Source organism: Uranotaenia lowii, chromosome 2 (assembly GCF_029784155.1).
Source record: "Uranotaenia lowii strain MFRU-FL chromosome 2, ASM2978415v1, whole genome shotgun sequence".
NCBI classification, from domain to species: Eukaryota; Metazoa; Arthropoda; class Insecta; order Diptera; family Culicidae; genus Uranotaenia; species Uranotaenia lowii.
The window spans coordinates 90,721,762-90,738,583 of record NC_073692.1 but is presented as its reverse complement, the minus strand read 5'-3'; the positions used below and the strand labels follow the sequence as shown (position 1 = coordinate 90,738,583).

Here is a 16,822-nt window from a genome sequence, read left to right as displayed (position 1 = left end):
TGTCGCTGATTTCAAGTAGTTGTCTTCTCTCACAGATTGTAATTTTGTTGTTTTCTCGGCATTCAGAGTTGATGGCCAGAATTTGCTTGTCGTTGATGAAAACTTTGTTGTATGCTATTTTTACTGAATGGTTAAATATCGGTAAGGGTTCAATGATGACTTTCTCGTAGGTTGTTGGTTGAAAACGTGGGATGTTAACACATATGATGATGGATGAGCCTTTGAAGAGTGTGGTGGTCGTCAAGAAGTTGCTAGCGTCGTCTAGGTGCTGAATTTCTAATCCCTGATCTTTTATCTCTTGCAAAATAACTTCTATTTCTTTTGGTGTAAGTATAAATTTACTAATAATATTCACTTTTGACAGTAGTATAGCATATTCGATTGATTTTAAATGTTCGAGAAAAGTATCCAATTGAAATGTTATTGCTATTTTTTGATTTTCAAATATAAGATAATTGTCATTTTCCATAATTGTATTCAAAGTGTTCTGATGATCTCTGATATCTTTGTTTAGTAAGTCTAGTCTATTTTCGAATTTGGAATTGATTCTAATTTGCCGGTTATTTTGTTTTATAAAAGTGTTTCCTGTTTTTCTAAGTTCATCTAAATTGTTATTTATAACTTTTAGGTCTTCTGCATCTAGATTTCCAGTGATTAATTTGATGGTGCTTCCTAAAGCTTAGTTCTTTTAGAAATGGGACAGTTACAAATGCGTGTATCTCAAAAACCATTCGTTTGAACGAAATACTTTCTATGAAGAAAATGAAGGTAATGTTATGATATTTCATGAAAAAAATTTGAAAAAAAATATTTACCGTTTTTTGTTTAAAAAATTTCTACTTTATTCTTGGTATCTCCCATTGGCCGGCGCACACTTTTTTCAGTCATGGTATTGATCAGTTTCTTCAACTTATACTTCATAAAATCTATATTTTAGGTGGCTTTACCCTCTTTCTTCAATTTCTGATACTTTTCGGTCCAATACTTCTCTTTGAAAAAAAAAAACTGGAAGCATTTTAGTGGAAACAGTTGTTTCGAAATGAACAAATTTGAGTATTTTTGAGCACATTTTTGAAAGTTTTTTTTCGGTATCGGTTTTACAGCTTAAGAGATTTGGAACTATCAAAAAATGGTTGTTTGAGGTTGGATTTCAATGAGTAATCGCTAGGCAACACTTTCAGCTTATCGGAGAAAATTGTTTTGGACATTTCAGCGATCTACCCTTAGTTTTTCGTTTATTGAAAAATAAAAATGCTGGTATGAGACTTGGCTTCCTTGATGACCTTTAACCGTAGTTGCCGATCATGTGCTTCACTCCAATGCTTGATTTGAACTTTCGGGACATTATTGAGAGTGTTTGCATATTTATTCACCACAAAAACTCAGTAATTCTTTGAATAATCAACGGTTTTGTCAGCTATCAATTTGATAATGACGAATTTTCAAGGAAACTGTGCAAAATTATTTTTTTCTTTTTCTCTTGCATCGTACATATCTCAAAAACGCGTAAATTTTAAATTTTGAAAAAAATAGGTCGAATAGTACTTTTTATAGGCAACAAAATGCTGTCAAAATTTTTAATATCCAATATCTAGTTAACGAGCTATTAGCAAATGAAAGTGTCCCATTTCTAAAAGAACTAAGCTTTAATATGTTAATTGACCTTTTGCTTCTATTTGATTTTGGATACAAAGTGCTAAGGATAAATTTTATTTCTCGTATTTTCATTTTGATAATTTGAGACAAATCACTCGTCGAGTTTTGCATTTGGTTAATGACATTTTCTATAATGGACATTGAAATTTCAAATTTTTCGAAGTCTATGACATGAAGTAATCTATCATAGCCGGCAACTATCTTTCCCTCCCCCCTTTTAAGAATCAACGCTCCTGCGTTGTTTGTGATATCGTGGATTTGGATGGTTTGTGGGTGGATGGATAAAGGTAGTAGTATGAGGATAAGGAATATCAAGGGTGTCCGTTCTAGCTGATCCATTTAGTCCTTCTGAAATATTAATAAAGCATTAGATTCGTTTCAGATTCTCTTTATGTATTTCCCGACCAGAATCGTCAACAAGTATTCTGCCCTTGTTCTCGACGGCTATGATCGGTAAATACTTTTGTTTGGTCTTCTTTTTTATTCCTTGCACTTTATTGTAGGCGACCTCGTCTGGTTTGAAGTTTGGTTCGCTTTCTCTGTGTTTGTTGTGGTAGCTGAGGTTTTTATTTTTCGACTTATCATGTGCTAATATGATGTCGTCGTAAACTTTATTGCGATTTTGAATCATCAATTCTATATCGAGGGGTCTTTCCTGATCATCTTTTAGTCCATAAAAGGCTTCTCGTGGTTTCATCTTGATAGCGGAATGAATAGTATTGTTGTATTGAGTGCAAGCAATATAAAAGATTTCCTTCGTGCTTAGGTCTTCATAGCTAGGTTTAATACATCGAAAGATCTCAGCTATGGTAGAATGAAATCTCTCGACCGTACCGTTACTTTCGCTATGATTTGGAGGAGTAAAATAAATGTCAACGTTAAGATCCTGTAGAAGTCCTCGTACTTCTACTGATCGCAGAGATGGTTCATTGTCACATACTATTTGTTTAGGTGTTCCGTAGATTTTGAAAAATTTGGTTAGACCTTTTCTTACGTCTAATATGCTTCTAGATTTAATATGTGTCAATGATCCAAAGCGGGAAAATTTATCAACTGCTGAAAGAAAATATAGTTTTTCGGCAATGAAGATATCGATATGAACTATATCTAAAGGTCTATCGGGGTTTGGGGTGGAACCTAATATTATGTTAAATGGGTGTCGATCGTATTTATTTTTATGGCAGGTTTCACACAACTTAATGTAATCTCTGATTTTTGATTTTAATTTTGGAAAGAAGAATCTGTTGGAAATTTGTTGATGGTTCTCCCAAATTCCTCTATGAGAACGATCATGTGTTTGCTCAATAATGAGGTTTTGTTCCTCTGGTGTTCTCAGGTCTATTCTAAGTTTTTGTGTAAAAAATACTTTAAACTGTTTTGCTCTACTAAAGTAGTTTTTATACACTATTTGAACTAAATTCATGAGACTTTCTGGGCAGTAAATGCAATTTACCCTTTTCAAGTCCATGTAATCCTTAAACATGTTGTAAATAACGGGTGTTCCGAAAACCAGTCTAGTGATTGTTCTTCGATACACTCTAGGGAATATCTGCTCATAATTATCTGCTTCGTCAGGACCTACTTTCAGAATAATTTGATTAGAAAAAGCATTAAGTGGCATTTCGGTGCATTTAATGTATTCAGAGTCATCTGTATCGGCTGAATGTACCGTCATATCATCAGATGAAACGCTTTCTTGGTTGTTGAGTTCATTTCGAACTCTTGACAAACTGTCAGCAACTACGTTTTGCTTACCTGGACGGTAGCGTATTTCGTAGTCAAATTCACTAAGTGAAAGACGCCAATGAACGAGTCGGTTATTGGTATCCTTCAGATTGAGGCCATAGGTCAGTGGCTTGTGATCCGTGTAAAGGACGAATTTTCTTCCATACAAATATGGTCGAAAATACTTACAAGCCCATACCACAGCTAATAGCTCCTTCTCTATAGCTGAGTACTTTTCCTCTGATTTATTTAGGGTTCTAGAAGCGAAGGCTATTGGCTTATCGCTTCCGATTGGCCCTTGTGATAATACAGCGCCAACTGCAAAGTTTGAAGCGTCTGTAGTTAACACGAATTGTTTAGAGAAATCAGGGTATTGGAGAATGTTACTTCCAGATAAAATACCCTTGCATTTCTCAAAGGCGTCTACGAAGTCTTTGGAGTGGGAAACTCCTTCGCCTTTTCGTAGAGCATTAGTTAGAGGTTTTGCGATTTTAGCAAAATCTCTAATGAATTTGCGGTAATATCCTAGGATTCCTAGGAAACCACGCAATTCTTTCTCATTCGTGGGTATTGGCCACTCTTGGATAATCTTAATTTTGTCGGGGTTTGGTTTCACACCATCCGGAGTTACAATATGGCCTAAGAAGGCAACTTCCTTTTGCAGGAACTCGCTCTTATCCAATTGTACCTTGAGATTGTGTTTTCCCAAAGTCCTGAAAATTTTTGAAAGGTTATCGATGTGTTCGGTGAGGCTCGTAGAGAAGACTATTATGTCATCCATATAAACCAAACAGATAACACCGATATGTTCCCGAAGAACGTTGTCCATAACCCTCTGAAAAGTTGATGGAGCGTTCTTCAGTCCAAAGGGCATTCTTAAGAACTCGTAGTGTCCGTTTTCGACACTAAAAGCTGTTTTAGGAATGTCCCTTTCATCTACCTCGACCTGATGAAATCCAGATGCCAGGTCTAAAGTAGTGAAATACATACAGCGTCCTAATTTATCTAGGATGTCTGTTATGTTGGGAATGGGATAACGATCGTCTATCGTTTTCTCATTCAATTTGCGATAGTCTATGACTAAACGCCATTTCTTTTTGCCGGACGCATCCAATTTCTTGGGTACGATCCAGACTGGGGAAGTCCAAGGGCTATTCGAATGACGAATAATGCCTTGATCTAAAAGTTTCGAAATTTGCCGCTTTACCTCCTCTCTATGACAGAAAGGGTAGCGGTATGATTTTGTGTGTATTGGCATATCGTCTTTCGTTTTAATCGTGTGCTTTATTGCACTCGTGAACGAAAGCTTGTTGCCTTCTAAGAAAAATATGTCACTGTTCTGGGATATAATTTTTAAAAGTTTCGATTTTTCATCAGTATTTAAATGATTAATTCTAATTTGATTTAGTAATTGTTTTTCCAAGCCTGGGTTATGATTTAATGTTTCTGGTGCTAAAGTTTCAAAATTATTAATTTCTGGTTCTAAAACGTCAGGCGTTAAAACAACTTTTTGCGGTTCGTCAGAATAATTACTGACAACCACTCGAACATATCCATTCTGTGCTGCATACAGTCCACAATGGATGAAGACATTTGAGCCTATGTTTAAATCATCCGCCAAGAAAAACTCACCATTTGTTTTTGTTGGCAGGTTTATTTGTTGGGTCTCGTGCGCGTTCAAATAAAGTGACTTGACGTCGGGGTATTTGCGCTGCATCGGAATTGTACCCATTGGAAATTTTAATTCGTTACTTGCAGTTATTATATCAGCATTTAAATTTTTTAATGATTCATAGCCTATAAGGCCGTCGAAGAAAGGATGGAAATCATAAATTAGGAAAGTTTGTTTTGACGTGTTTGGGATATTTGGGAATGGGTTAAATTCTACAAATCTATTGATGGAATGTGTTCCACTCACATTTCTTACGGTTGTTGGAGTCATGAACCTACAATTATGTAAGTTGACATGCTTTGTTGATAAATAGTTGCGGTTGCTCCCGGAGTCGATTAAAAGTTTAAGTTCTCCCTTATTTGTGGGTAAAGTTATGAATGGGATAAAGTTGTTTACGTTTTTTCTGTTGGGACGCTCGCAATCTGAAAATTTAAGTCGTCAGCGTTTTGTTCTTCTTTTTGCTCCGTCTCGGGCTCGTTATTTTCTGCTGTTGGCTCTGATGTCTCAACGGCAGGGGAAGCGGAGTATTCTGTTGGTGACGAATTCAACAGATCATCGTAGCCTTGATAGTAATAATAATTATTATCAGCATACTGAGGGTAATAACCGTAGTCGAATGGATCATGTTCCATGTGGAAGTTAGGCCGGTTCATATAATTTATTTTTCTTGATCGGATGGATGGGTCAATATCCATCGGTTCAGGTTTATGTTGGGAATTATGTCTTGGAGTAAAAGCGTTATGATTTTGGAAGGGTTGTGCCCTGAAAGGCGTAAATGGATTAGGATTTGGTTGCATTTTGAATGGGTGAGATTGCATCTTGAATGGATTCTGATGTTGGTTAGGGAAAGATGGTTTTGTTTGAGGATGGAAGTAGTTTTGTGGAGGCTTGGGATTTGGATATCTAAACATTGGTGTAAATTGTGGAGGTTTGGGTTGTTGGTAAGGTTGGTGTGCTGGTTTAGGTGGAATTTGAGGGGCATATGATTTGAAAGGATTCCTTACATAATTATAGTTGCTTTCTTCTGAACACAACCTTAAGGCTTCTTTCATTGTTTCGGGCGACTGTGCTCGAATTATTGGACCTAAGGGCTCTTTAAGTCCTGCCAGGAAAACTTTTAATCCTATCTCTTGATAGAAACTCTTCTTGAATGCTCTAATAGCACCATTTATTTCGGTGATACAAAGATTATTTTGTAATAGTGATATTATATGTGACACTTTTCCGTAGAACTCTTCGACTGTTCCTGTTTGCGAGAGTTTAAATAAGTCTCTCGTTAAAGATACCTCGTCCCTTTTGTCATTATAATGAGCAATTAAGTTGCTCTTTATCTCCCTCCAGGAGAGGTCTGTCCCATATAATTCTAATATGGTATCAGCGTCTCCTGTGATCTTTGATCGTATACACTGCACCCAAACGCTGTACATTGGTGTACCTCTTGCTTCTTCGATAACAGGCATGATGTTGTCGATGGATCTTAAAAATTGGTGTAACTTTATTGGGTTGCCATCAAAATGAGGCAAGTCCCTTAATATATTTGGTGTTTGTAATTTTTTCAATACGCTCTCAGAGGGCGATAAAATTCTATCTTGATTATTACGTATGTGGATTTCGAGCGCAGCAATTTTTTCTGCGTTTTGTTCTGCGGTTTGTCTGGCGGCTGCCAATTCGGCTTGCGCAGATTGAACGATCTGTGCAGCACCTTCGGCTTCTAGTCGGAGTCGAGATATTTGGTCATCTCTATCCGCTAGAGCTAAATGTAAATCCGCAATTTGATTTTGATGCTCCATTTTAAGCAAAATTCACTAATCTGTTCACTAATTAATACTACACTAATTAAGTTTTAAAAAAATGAAACTTACCCGCGCGATATCCGTTCGCGTTTTCGTTCTTTTCCTTAACAGCAACAAGTTGGTGCACTCACACTCGCGGTTTCGTTCGCGTAAGGTTTCACGGAATTTTTCTTGGTTTTAAACACAAGTCCACGATATGCGCTCGCGGATGCTCGATAGCGGTTAAAAACACTTAGAAAAAAATCCGCACGACTGCGCCAATTAAGTAATTGAACCGGGAATTTTCGTTTTTAAAAAACTAAACTACGAACTACACGACTTCACGGTCTGAACGATAATGATTTTATTTTCTTACTTCAGCTTCAGAAGCCTAACGCCCTATCGTTTCCCTAAAAGTGTCTACCTTGCACCTGTCAACGATACCACGCCAGTGGGATCCATTGTTGGCTCTGCATTCCTGGGTTTGGCTATCACCGATGTTGTTGACTGATGTGTTCCCATATTCGATCTTGCTGACCACGCAACCTGGGTGTTAGCGCGTACAGGCCCACCTGGTTCAGGTGACACGATATTCGATGGTGCCGGGCATCTTGCTGACCACGCTGTCTGGGTGTTAGCGTGTGCAGGTCCAACAGGTTCGGGTGACACGGTATTCGAAGGTGTCGGGCTGGTCGCGTCCTTAACTTATATATATATATATATATATATATATATATATATATATATATATATATATATATATATATATATATATATATATATATATATATATATATATATATATATATATATATATATATATATATATATATATATGTATATATATATATATATATATATATATATATATATTATATATATATATATATATATATATATATATATATATATATATATATATATATATATATATATATATATATATATATATATATATATATATATATATATATATATATATATATATATATATATATATATATATATATATCTATTATATAAAATTCTCTTGTAACGGTGTTTGTAGTACTACTCCTCCGAAATGACCCAACCGATTCAAATGAAATGATTTTTAGAATATTCTGTGGGCATGCGAATCGGTTTATATCGAATAAAAACAACAAAAAGTCGCATCAATTGTCCGTAATCATTGAATTTGTAATAAATTGAATCAAATTAAAGTCATGGCCTTCAATTTTTTCAAGATTTTCTTTCCTTTGGGCGCCGGGCGGGCGGTTTGTTTTTCATCTCCATGGTTGAGGCGTCGCCAGCAAACGTCGTAGGAGGTTAGTAACTATGGCATAGCATACTGTTTAGTGGGAATATTTGGGCGCGCATTTCTCAACCAAGCATTACTTCAATGCATGTGGTGGCCATATGAAGCCTAGATGTGTTTTTTTCTTCTTGATTCCTAGATCATTTGTACAGCACATATTAATGAATGACGCCTACATTTGATCCAGATTGATATTTTGCTGATCAAATCAAAACCATTTAAACGATTTGAAATAATTAAACTTTAATTCGTGTTATTTAAAGAAGGAATTGTTGTCTGAATAATATGAATTTAGTACAGATGCGTATGAAATAATGGTATGACTCTTTGCGGACATTTGATAAAAGAAAAATGGAAAGATTAGGTTTATAATCTAATACGCTAGAAATATTTTTCGAACATGTACAAATGTGCTTCACAGAAGTTGTATCAAGCGCCTTTAAATTTATAGAACAACCGCAAAATCCGCTGCAAATGAACAGACACATGAACTGAACAAGAGCCTGTCCTTTAAAATGGATTATATAGGATTGATGTTCATTTAAAGGCCAAATGCAAAAAAGTGCAAACGTTCAACATTTACAAAAATTGTATACATGACTTTTTAATTTATTAATCGTTGGACCCAAATAAACAATCTGACTAAATAAACTGTTTTTTTTTAAATCGTTCACCAAAAAACTGTTTACAGGTTCCCTGTTTGTTTACACAGAATTCAAGTACGTACTTAATAAAAATGTGTGTTTTTGTTCAAAATATTTTGGCTACAGAGAAGAGACTTTAGATCCGATTTTTGTTGAATTTTTTTTTTGTGATTGATATTCCAGAAGAATTTTTTTTTGATAAGTTTTTATTATGACCTAAAAGTGTTGCAAATAATATTAACTCCTGTCATCTCACACGTTGAACAAGTGGCAACGCGCCTTTTAGCCAAACAAATACCAATTTTTCTCTAAAATAGTCAGATAAGGTATCCCGAGTGTTAAATCTGAAGCGGATATTTAAAATTTTTAAATGTCGAGGTCAATTTACATGAAAATTTCCAGAAAAAAGAACTCATGAAATCATCGTAGCCTTAAAAGATAAGTTCTTTTTTATGTATTTAAATATCACATAATCTTAAATAGAATCGCAAATCACCTTCAGCACTGTTTAGGAAAATTTTAAATCAGACAAAAATGGTTTAAATTGGCAGGTATGTCTTTAAGGTTAAAAAAGAAAATAAAAATGCTTTAATTCGGTTGAATAATAAAAAATTTAAACCTATATTTTCTCTTTTCAAAACCAAATGAAATTCCTTTGAACATTAGCCCAATAAATCAAGTCTTCTTGATTTAATTTGCATTTTTTGCTCAAACAAATAAAAAAACAAACGAACTTTTTTTGACATGATTTTGATGAAAATATGGATATAAATAACCACTGCTTCTAAAGGTGAGGAAAGTAAAGCTGCTTGAAAATGGTTTGCAATAAATCTTCTCTAATGTTTTTATTTCTTCAGTTTTAAAAAATATACCATCCAAAGCTACTCGGGAGCTAAAAGTGCTGCGCTAGGCAGAATATTGGGCAAACACTCCAAAAATTTTCCCGATATTCAAAATTCTTCTTCCATAAAGTTTCATATGCAATGAATGAATGAAATAATGCAATGAATTTACAATGAATAAATGAGATAATTTTGATTTCAATTTAATCCCTAAAGTGAACTCGAGCAAAGCGGCAGTTAATTGGTATACAATAAATGAAACATAGATATAATCAACATATGTTATTTATGGAACATGTTATGAAGAGTGGATTTTTTTTAGCATGAGGCTTGCCAAGTTTGATGGTAACGTTGAGTGCTGAAAAAATCGAATTTGCAACGGGTAGCTGATACCTGTCACCATTCGGAAATATTCAAAGCATCCGAATCAAAGAAATGTAAATGAAAAGGATTCATGTAAGATGCATGTATAATTAATTGGAGAGATTTTTTTAATAATTTATGAAAAGACCCGTAGAATGGAGTTAAAATTCCTAGATTTGATTCCGATATAATTAAGCGGGACAATTCGAGCAAACGGAAAAGATGGATATGTTAAAAAAAAAAACTAGGACATGTTCAAGAAAGCAAGACGATTAACAACTCCAATTTGATGCTTTTTTTAAGTCAAACAGCGAAATAAAATGGAAATAGACTCCAATTTTAACATGGTAAGACGAAGTTTACCGGGTCTGCTAGTATATATATATATATATATATATATATATATATATATATATATATATATTATATATATATATATATATATATATATATATATATATATATATATATATATATATATATATATATATATATATATATATATATATATATATATATATATATATATATATATATATATATATATATATATATATATATATATATATATATATATATATATATATATATATATATATATATATATATATATATATATATATATATATATATATATACATATATACATCGGATTCACATGAAAATTGGTACTCGAGAATTTTGAATGATGTGCAAAGGATTTCAGGTATCAAATTTTGTGTAAGGGATCGGCAAAAGGGGTCATCCATATTACCTTTTCATTTTTTTTGTGATATTTACGTTATTATACATCTGATTAAAATGAAAATTTGCACATAGATATTATTAAGGTGAACAATTGATTACAATGGTTCACCAATTCTGGGTCAGGGGTCGGCCAAAGAGGACGTCCATATAAACTTTTCACTGTTTTTATTGTGATATTGACGTTACTATGGATCGGTTTGAAAATTTGCACACGGGAGTTTTGAAGGAAGGGCAGTCGATTTAAGAGATCAAAGTTCGGAAAAGAGGCCATCGATCTGAAACGATCGAGTTGAAATTTATTCACGGTTCATTAGGGTTGAGACGGTCAATTGATTTCTGATTTCAATATTTGTATCAAACGACAAAAAAGGGGTCTTATCAACTTTCAAATTAGCTTTGCAATAATTACGTAAGTTTGTAACGCATCGAAAAGAAAATTCATAAACGGGGGTGTGTTGGCACGGTCGATCGATTTCTGATTTTAAATTTAGTAGCAAACGACAGAAAAAGTGAACGTACACATAATGTGTTCAGCATTTTTGCAACTATTGCTTAAAAATGCATTCCGAAATGCATCTGGAAAATGCCTGTAAATTGACATTCATTCAAACTGTTCATGCCAAATTCTAAATTGATAGCGAAACGGATTTCGTATGAGATCAGCTAGTATGTTATGAGTTGATTCCAATTTATGCCAATAAAACAGTAAAAATTTTAATTATTTCCGAAAATATCTTTTGGTTTTGAAAGGTGTAGCAAAGCACACTGGGTAAGCTAGTACAAAATATAACCTGTTGATAAATTTTAACGAAATTTTTTTTTTCAATTTTTTCCTTGATTTTTGTTGAGTGATTTCTGAATTCTGATCAAATTTGCCCGGTTGTCAATTTTGAAATCAAATGCCAGGGTTTTGCCAGGTTTTTACAAAAAATTGCTAGGATTTTCCCGGCCCGGATACGTTCTGAAAAAGATCTGGCAACCTTAGGTTATAAGCTTTGCAATTCAAATTGTAAACTTTTCCAGCTAATAGAACCAAAGTCTTATACTATCCATTCTGAGGTACCGTAAAACGGAATAACCTTGATCAACGGGTTCGCTTTGATCAACATGAAGTTATTCCACATAATCATCATCAATAACTAAGTCTAAAGTTAAAATATCTCACAATTTTTTCCTACGTTTAAAAACCTATAAGTTGAGTTTCAAATTGGAAGAAACGTGGTTTGTTATTGAAAATTTCAAATTAAGGTAAAAATGCGATTCAAAATCTTTAAATATCTGTTTTTTTGAAGGCTTGCAAACAAACACTCTTGCTGATGATATTGGAAGCAAGGTTGATTTATGTGAGAGTTCAACTTTTTCCCTTGGCAAATTTATAGTTTTGGTGTAGTTTTTGTTGAAATTTGGAGTAAATTTTTGATTTTTAAAAAGGGACATTTTTCAAGAGTGAACAAGTCAAGGACAAAAGGCTAGAAACCCTATCAAATAGTAAAGTTTAAAAGAAATTATTAAAGGGGAATAAAAAGAGGGCCTAGAGAATTGATTGAAGGCAAAATTTCATTTTTTTGGTTTTTAACTACAAAAGTAATGTTAAAAAATCAGCTTCATAATTTATATCGATTTTGTTTGTTGTTATTCCTTTACACATTAAAGACCGCGATGTTGTTTTTTTACCGCGAAGAAATCTAAAACAAGAAAAAGTCGAAACCAAGCATTTTATATATCACTGGACCAAAAGTTACAAGTTTAGTATTTTTTTTAACCACTGAAAGTGTTGTGTTAAATTTTTTAGAGTTTCATGATTAATTTTATAATTTTTGAGTTTGTTCTGAACTGCCTGAGCAAATGATACACATTATGACGGTGTTTTAAAGTAGTCCAATGAATTCCTGCAACAATGTTTAACGTTCACAAGAGTTCAATTCTGGTTTTTAAAATAGGAAACATGCCCCTTTCCACTTTAAAGAAAATATAATTGAAAAATTTTGAAAAAAAAAGGGATCAATTTTACCCCGTTTTACGGTTCTTATATTTTATAACTATCCTCTGCTGAAGTAAATATCCTGAATTCAGTATATAACTTTCCAATCCACCGTCAATTCTCAAATTAGGTTCATCGTGAAATAAACATTCTCGTAGTTTAATTACAAATTTTCATGAGTGATTTTATAAAAATAAATAATTCTATTTTTTATAATCTCGTCGTCTTCTAGATTTAAAAACAATGATTACAGTCATTGAGATTTTGAAGCCTTGTGTTTACCTTTAGTTTTATGACTTTTCTGAGTATTGAGAAATCGAGATTATTTTCAAAGGAACAAAACTTTTTTTAAATTCCATTTTTAATAACCCTGTAACTGATTCCATGTTTTAAACATCTTATCATCATTAAAAATTCATGTTTTCAAGTTCTGTCACGTTGAGAAGAACTTTTTCAGAAAAATTTCTGTTTTTAATATTTGATCTGACGAGAATCTTTTCTCTTTAATAGATAGTTGTAATCACAATTTCATTTAAAGGAACATTATATCAAAACGTTTTCTGTATTTTACATATATGGAATTGAAACAAATATTTTAATAAACAAATATTCAATCTGTACTTCATGTTTTTAAAACTGATTGTTGCATTGTTTTTTTAAATTTTGAATTTGAATTTAAATTGTAATTTGTTTCTTAAATCTTGGTTTTATTTCTTTTTATAAACGACACTTTACCATCCTTGTGGCATTCGTGAATGAATTTGATTGGAAATTTTGATTTGAATTTTAGACACTGTGTGGTTCTGGATGAAATCCGATTTATGGGTTTGATTTTTTCTCTTGAACTTTAATATCTTTATCTTTAGCTGCTCTGCAATGTCTGTACATGATGGTTTAACAATCATTGTTTGAAGATACCAGAATCAGCCTTCTACGAGGCATAATGATTATTTGAAGGGAATAAGTTGAACTCTTTTCAGTTCCTTCGTATGTTCAAACAATTATGAGTTCTCTGAGAAGGCATATAAAAAAAAATCAATACATAGCCCCCTTCCCCCCAGAAAAATTGCTCCGGGCCCTCCTATGGCTTAATCCGGCCCTGGTAATTGTAAGGTGTAACATTTTTTCCTATTGAAGAAAATTTACACCAAGGCACAAAGAAAAGTTCATATTTACCGCATATTTTACAAGATACGGGATTATTATAAACACGTGTTTTCTGAGCAATGGTTGATGATTAATTTTTTTTACAGTCAAAATTGCGATTGCCATTCAAGTTTTGAAAATAAACTTAAAACAACACTTTAATTTTTTTTTTCAAGAATTGTGGATCTGTGATCATGTGATATGAAAAGATGCCTCCCACCTATGTAAAACTGAATATAACCCCTTATTTCTCAACAGTAAATTTAAGTAAACAATAAGTCTCACTACAATGGACTGTTTAGATGTGATTTCAATCCAGGAATAAAGCCAAAAAAAAAGTCATCACATACCAGAAGCGTATGAACACTGTCATAATTACCCCATAGACTAGGGCATAATTATAAGAAGCGTGTTACGCCCACTAGCTGCAACTTAAAAATAGGAAAAAAAATCTGTAAATAAAGAAAGGAACAAGTCATTCATTTTGATTTCTTATAGCATTTAAACATTAAGGAGCTACTTGTTCGAGCTGATTTAAAAAACTGAGTAGTTTTGTTCAAAATTACCCCACTTTGCCCTAAGAGCTTTTTATGTACGCTTCGTGTCTTTTTGGCACGTGACGTAAAATCTGAAAACGTAAACAGTAACAAAAATAACAGTCTTAAGAAAAAATAATTACAGCATAAACAAGCTGCAGAAAAAATATTATAATTATAGGACAAGAAGGACCTAACAGGCTTTTGAATGTTTTAGAATTGTTTCCAATAAAATGTGTTTTATTATCCAAAGTTGATTGCAATTGCAATCGTCAAACGTTTTAAAACTTTAAATGTCGTTCCACGACTTCCAAAAATATGCTCATTCTCAATTTTAAATACTGGCATATAGAATTTTTTGTTTGAACAGATTTCACGAGAAAACACATTTGGTTCAAAGTAAGAAACTTTTGCACATATCGAATGACATCCAGTTGACCAAATATCACCCAAAAAGTAGGATCGTTACACTATGATTGGCATTAGTTTGCGTTGTTTATTGCTAATCTTTAGCGTCTCTTTCGTGTATTCAGTTGAAGATTTGACGACGACAGTTAAATTTTTTGTCTACGATAGGTAATTATGTTCAACGTTTCAAAATATCAAAAGTCTCGGCTGGGAGTAACTGGGAATGGTTTATGGTTATAGTGATCACTAAAAATAGTTGTAATGCAATGTTTTGGTAACTGTTACAGTATTTTAATTTTTTTTATGTGCTTCTTTAAAAATTTGATATTTATCTATGAGGTTAATTGATTAATAAATTTTTTCCTAGCCAACAGAATGCTCTTATTCCGATTTCAACGTTAGACACCGCACTCAATCAGTACGGTTGTATGCCAGGGAACAATTTCACCATTGCAGTGCACGGCTGGATGGAAAGCGCCCAAAACCAGTGGGTTCAGCCAATGCTGGCCAATTTTTCCAAGTATCGCAGGGGATGCGTTATGTTCATGCAATACGGCCATGGTCCCACCTACGAGTCATATTTTTCGGTACTTTTGCCCAACTTCGACGGGTTGGCGAACCTTTTGGTACAATTCCTGCGACGTTTGGAAACACTTGGATTCGATGCCGGAAATGGTTTACTGTTTGGGTTCAGTTTCGGTGGCCAATTGGTGCTGGAAGCCGGTCGAAGATTGGGGACGCAAAAATTGGGAAGGATAGATGGTATGTTAAAACGATCTGAAAAGCAACTTGATTGGAAGTGACCTTTTTCCAAATGTTTTAGTTTGTGAACCAGCTGGACCTGGCTTCGATGATAACGGCACATATTCTGCTGCGATTTTAAAAAATTCTGCCAAGAAGGTACAATGTATCTACACAGGACTTATGTTTAGTTCCCTCAATAGGAATTGTCACGTCAATTGGAAAATGGGATTCTGCGGCATCAGTCAACCGGCATCTGGAGCCGTTCTATCGGATCACAACATTTGTCCCTATTTTTATAACAGCGCCTTCGAGAATCGATTCCCGGCAATGGCAAAGCCACTGTACTGTCTGTCGACCAAGGCTGCAATTTCCTGGCCCCAGAACTTCAGAATGGGATTCTTCTGTGACGTGAACAGGTAAAGCGTTAGATGAAAGTAGATCATGTTATTTTAAACTGTTTTTTTTTTTTTCAGTGGAGCAACCGGAGACTTCTATGCAAAGACATCGAGTGTTTTTCCTTATAATTAATTGTGAATGATTAAACACACATTTTTAAAAATTGAATAAATCTTATGGTTTTTTTTCTCAACAGACTACATTGCTTTCAAAACGTTTCAGGATTATTAAAATTTCACTGCGGAATTTGTTTTGAAATTTATCATTAAAATTTTGCAATTACAAGGCAATGATCCAAGTGTTTTCAACTCACAATCGTGAAAAATACGGAAGTTTTTATTTAATACTATGGTTACGGATTTATTTTGTTCTTGGTGCATATTTTAGACCACTTTGTACCTATTTTTCAATATTTCACCCATGAACCAAGGTGAAAATGAAGAAATATATTGAAAGCTCCTTCTTTTGGCTTGATTTATATCTAACATAACTTTTGCTTTTCACTTAAAAACAAGTGTGCAAGCTTGAAGAATCAATTGTTTTAATAGCAAATTGATGCATGTCGAAAATTAATTCTGCTTTATTCCTTAGGGACTGCTTTGGACCACTTACCCTAACCAGGGTATTAAACTTGTTGTTAAATGTTCATGAACGTAATAAGAAGTGATTCAACGATATGAATTGAATGATGCACAATATTTTTTTAAAGTTATTATTCCGGTAGCTTAATAATAAACCATTGACATTAAGATCTAAGAGTAACAATCGTTCAGGCTTGATTTTTTGATTAAAATATGATTAAAAGTAAGCTTGAAGTGATGAACGTAGTCTAAAGATGGAGTTGGCAAAAAATAATACAAAAAATCGACAAATTTGATTTAATTTTTTTTATA

The 16,822-nt window shown here is 33.4% G+C and overlaps 1 protein-coding gene across 1 annotated transcript; it reads left to right on the top strand.

Annotated features, from left to right (window-relative positions):
• Positions 1–5,321: 5,321 nt before the first annotated feature.
• On the top strand, positions 5,322–16,061 carry LOC129741665 (uncharacterized). Its single transcript, XM_055733413.1, has 4 exons — positions 5,322–5,337; positions 15,192–15,551; positions 15,613–15,949; positions 16,007–16,061. The coding sequence occupies exons 1-4, from the start codon at positions 5,322–5,324 to the stop codon at positions 16,059–16,061; spliced, it is 768 nt and encodes a 255-aa protein (XP_055589388.1).
• Positions 16,062–16,822: the final 761 nt, after the last annotated feature.

Coding starts and splice junctions, on each gene's coding strand:
- LOC129741665 (XM_055733413.1), top strand. Junction 15,552..15,612: donor AAAATTGGGAAGGATAGATG/GTATGTTAAAAC, acceptor CAAATGTTTTAG/TTTGTGAACCAGCTGGACCT. Junction 15,950..16,006: donor TTCTTCTGTGACGTGAACAG/GTAAAGCGTTAG, acceptor TTTTTTTTTCAG/TGGAGCAACCGGAGACTTCT.